General features: G+C 45.2%; 1 protein-coding gene across 1 annotated transcript in view; it reads right to left on the reverse strand.

Annotated features, from left to right (window-relative positions):
• LOC135820660 (LIM domain kinase 1-like) overlaps positions 1-2,500 on the reverse strand; it is a 15,028-nt gene that overhangs the window by 11,478 nt on the left and 1,050 nt on the right. Inside the window, exons 2-3 of the mRNA XM_065333683.1 lie at positions 2,405-2,479; positions 817-886 (exon numbers count right to left, since the gene is read on the reverse strand). Coding sequence (XP_065189755.1) covers positions 817-886; positions 2,405-2,439 — 105 coding nt within the window. The 5' untranslated portion in view covers positions 2,440-2,479. The remainder of the gene's footprint in view (positions 1-816; positions 887-2,404; positions 2,480-2,500) is intronic.

Genomic DNA, 2,500 nt, shown 5'->3' on the forward strand with positions numbered 1-2,500 from the left:
GAGTTCAACGTACAATTCAAAACAAGAAAGAAAGGGAAGAAAAACAGAGCCGAATCTACCGATTGATCCATCAATCGACAAAGGGGACTAATCCGTTAGTGTTGCAAAGTAGAAGCTGATTATAGTTGCAGATCTCCAGGCCAGGGCCAGCATATTGCCGATTCTGGATAGGTCTCCGCAGCATTTGATGTGGTAATTATCATAATGTTTGATAAAATTGTTAGAGTATCTAGTATCTAGAGTACCGAGTCTCTAGTATCTAGAGTATCTAGTGTAATTGTATCCGTTATTATTGTTAAGGGTATCTAGTGTAATTGTATCCGTTATTATTGTTAAGGGTATCCAGCCATATATGCACATAAAAAAATAATGATATCAGTTATCCAACATATCCAGTTATCCAACATGCCTGATTCCCGAAGTGGTCGGATAAGTGACATTCGACTGTACATAGAAGTGTGTGGCTTGAATGCAAGCCTGGTGTGAATAGAAACCCAGCACTGATATCGGCTTTTACAGGAATAAGGCCGGATTGTATACCGTAGTGTCTTGTGTTAAAGCCCGTCTCATCTATAATGCCCGTCTTGAATTGCAGCCTGATTCTCAAGATACACTGTCGGCACATAAGCCTGGTTTTAGTGTTGACATACATAGAAATACCTGTCTTGTATAGAAGCCTGTCTCATGTAGAAGCCTGCGAAAATAGCCCCCAGAAAGTCATACAAGCCGCGGCGTTTATACACGGCTGTTCTAATACGGTGCACGGCACTACCGTACACATACAGCAATAGAACCAAGTTGAACAGCGGAGCTTACGCGCAGCACTTGGCCGAAAAATCCTCTGCCGATGACCTCGCCAAAGTCCAGATCGCTGGGACGAAACACGCTGCAGGATATGGGAATGACAGGGTGTATGCCAATCATACACAGACAACAACCAGCCTCTTAATAATATACGAGCAAAAATACCATCATGATCAATAAAATTGAAAAAACAACTAAAACCCAAAACAATGAAAAGAACTCAAAGCAAAGGAAAATAACCCAACCAGCCGCACACGGAGCACACAAAAGACAACAGCATACATAAGTAAACCTAGATCCACGCAATCATACAGAGAGTAGGGATATCAGCGAACGCACTGCGCAGCGTGTTCGCGCATGTCTTACATCATGCAGAAATCTATGAGGCGCACGGCCGACAAGAAAAAATGGCGATCGCTGAAATCAGGTCGCGGATCGATCAGGCTCAGCGCAGGCCGGCAAGGAGTAAAAATTAAAATCGACACTCGACAAGAAGCCTGTTTGTTGGTTTGCTTGAGCTCAATTCATTAAGGAAAGGAGACATCATGAGCTAATATTCTTCGGCACCCATGCCTGGTAAACGTTCTCAAGTAAAGACATGACGAAGGAAGACGACATTCGTAGCTGGATGGAGCTATGTTTGCAACAAAGAACAGCACTCGTACTTGAACAGGCCACCTGGTGACCTTTGGTTGCGTCTGAAACTTACTTGTTGATTTTGCTCTAGCCACGCCAAGCAAGTTTCCAAGACTTGGGCTCCTACTCCCTTGTCTAGACAGCCATGACTAGATCTAGAAACTACTTGGGCAAAAGTCATCGACGCGAGAACAAGGAACAAGTAGTATTGTCACTGTCATTCAAAACTTCAAAAGCGCCATATGTGTGGGTGCCCAAGCAATCTTTCGATTATTTTCGCGCGAACGCCTCCGTGGATTTCCTCCAATCTTGGCATGTGTAGTCCACATGGTCAGGCCAATCCAATGACGTCTTCAAAAGGGGACTTCCCAGGTTAGATCTTGCCAGGTACCAGCCGACGTTCTACGAAATCTAGCTGACGATCGTCCATTTTTGAGCTGGAAGAAAGTGCCTCGGAAAACCTGTGGACGACGTCGAGAACAGTGTAGTAAACGATAAATGTATTCGTAGTAACCTTTGTAGCCATCGCCCAGCGTCGTAGAGGGAAGCTTCGAAGTAGCTCGGCTCTAGCTGGTCTTCTTCCTCAGACACTTCTTCACCATTCCGTCCTTCTTTTCCATCCTGATTTACTTGCGAATTTTCCGGGTGTGAATGGTCACGGCTTGTTGACCGCGTTAGATGTGCGCGAGATCACCTGCGCAGTGGGCTGCGCAGTGCGTTCGCTGATATCCCTTCAGAGAGATGGTCTTCTTCAAAATAAGAATAGAACCACTGTGAGTTCCACTTCCTGTGCACATGCCAGCACAGTCTATGATTTATTGCATGCATTCTCTGTTGTCGGAATCTCTTGCTCAGCACTCGTTTTGTTCTCCTCGTGTCGACATCTATTTTGATTGTGCATGCAAGAGGCTAAGAAGATCGTGGATCTCTATTGTAAAAACCCAACACACCGCAAGTATCTTACATAGTGCGAGCATTGTTGTCCGAGCACTCCACCATGGAAGCCAGCCCTCTTGTCTTGGGTTGCAGACGCGGTGACCTACACAAAACACACATACAC

Source organism: Sycon ciliatum, chromosome 7, assembly GCF_964019385.1.
Source record: "Sycon ciliatum chromosome 7, ocSycCili1.1, whole genome shotgun sequence".
NCBI lineage: Eukaryota > Metazoa > Porifera > Calcarea > Leucosolenida > Sycettidae > Sycon > Sycon ciliatum.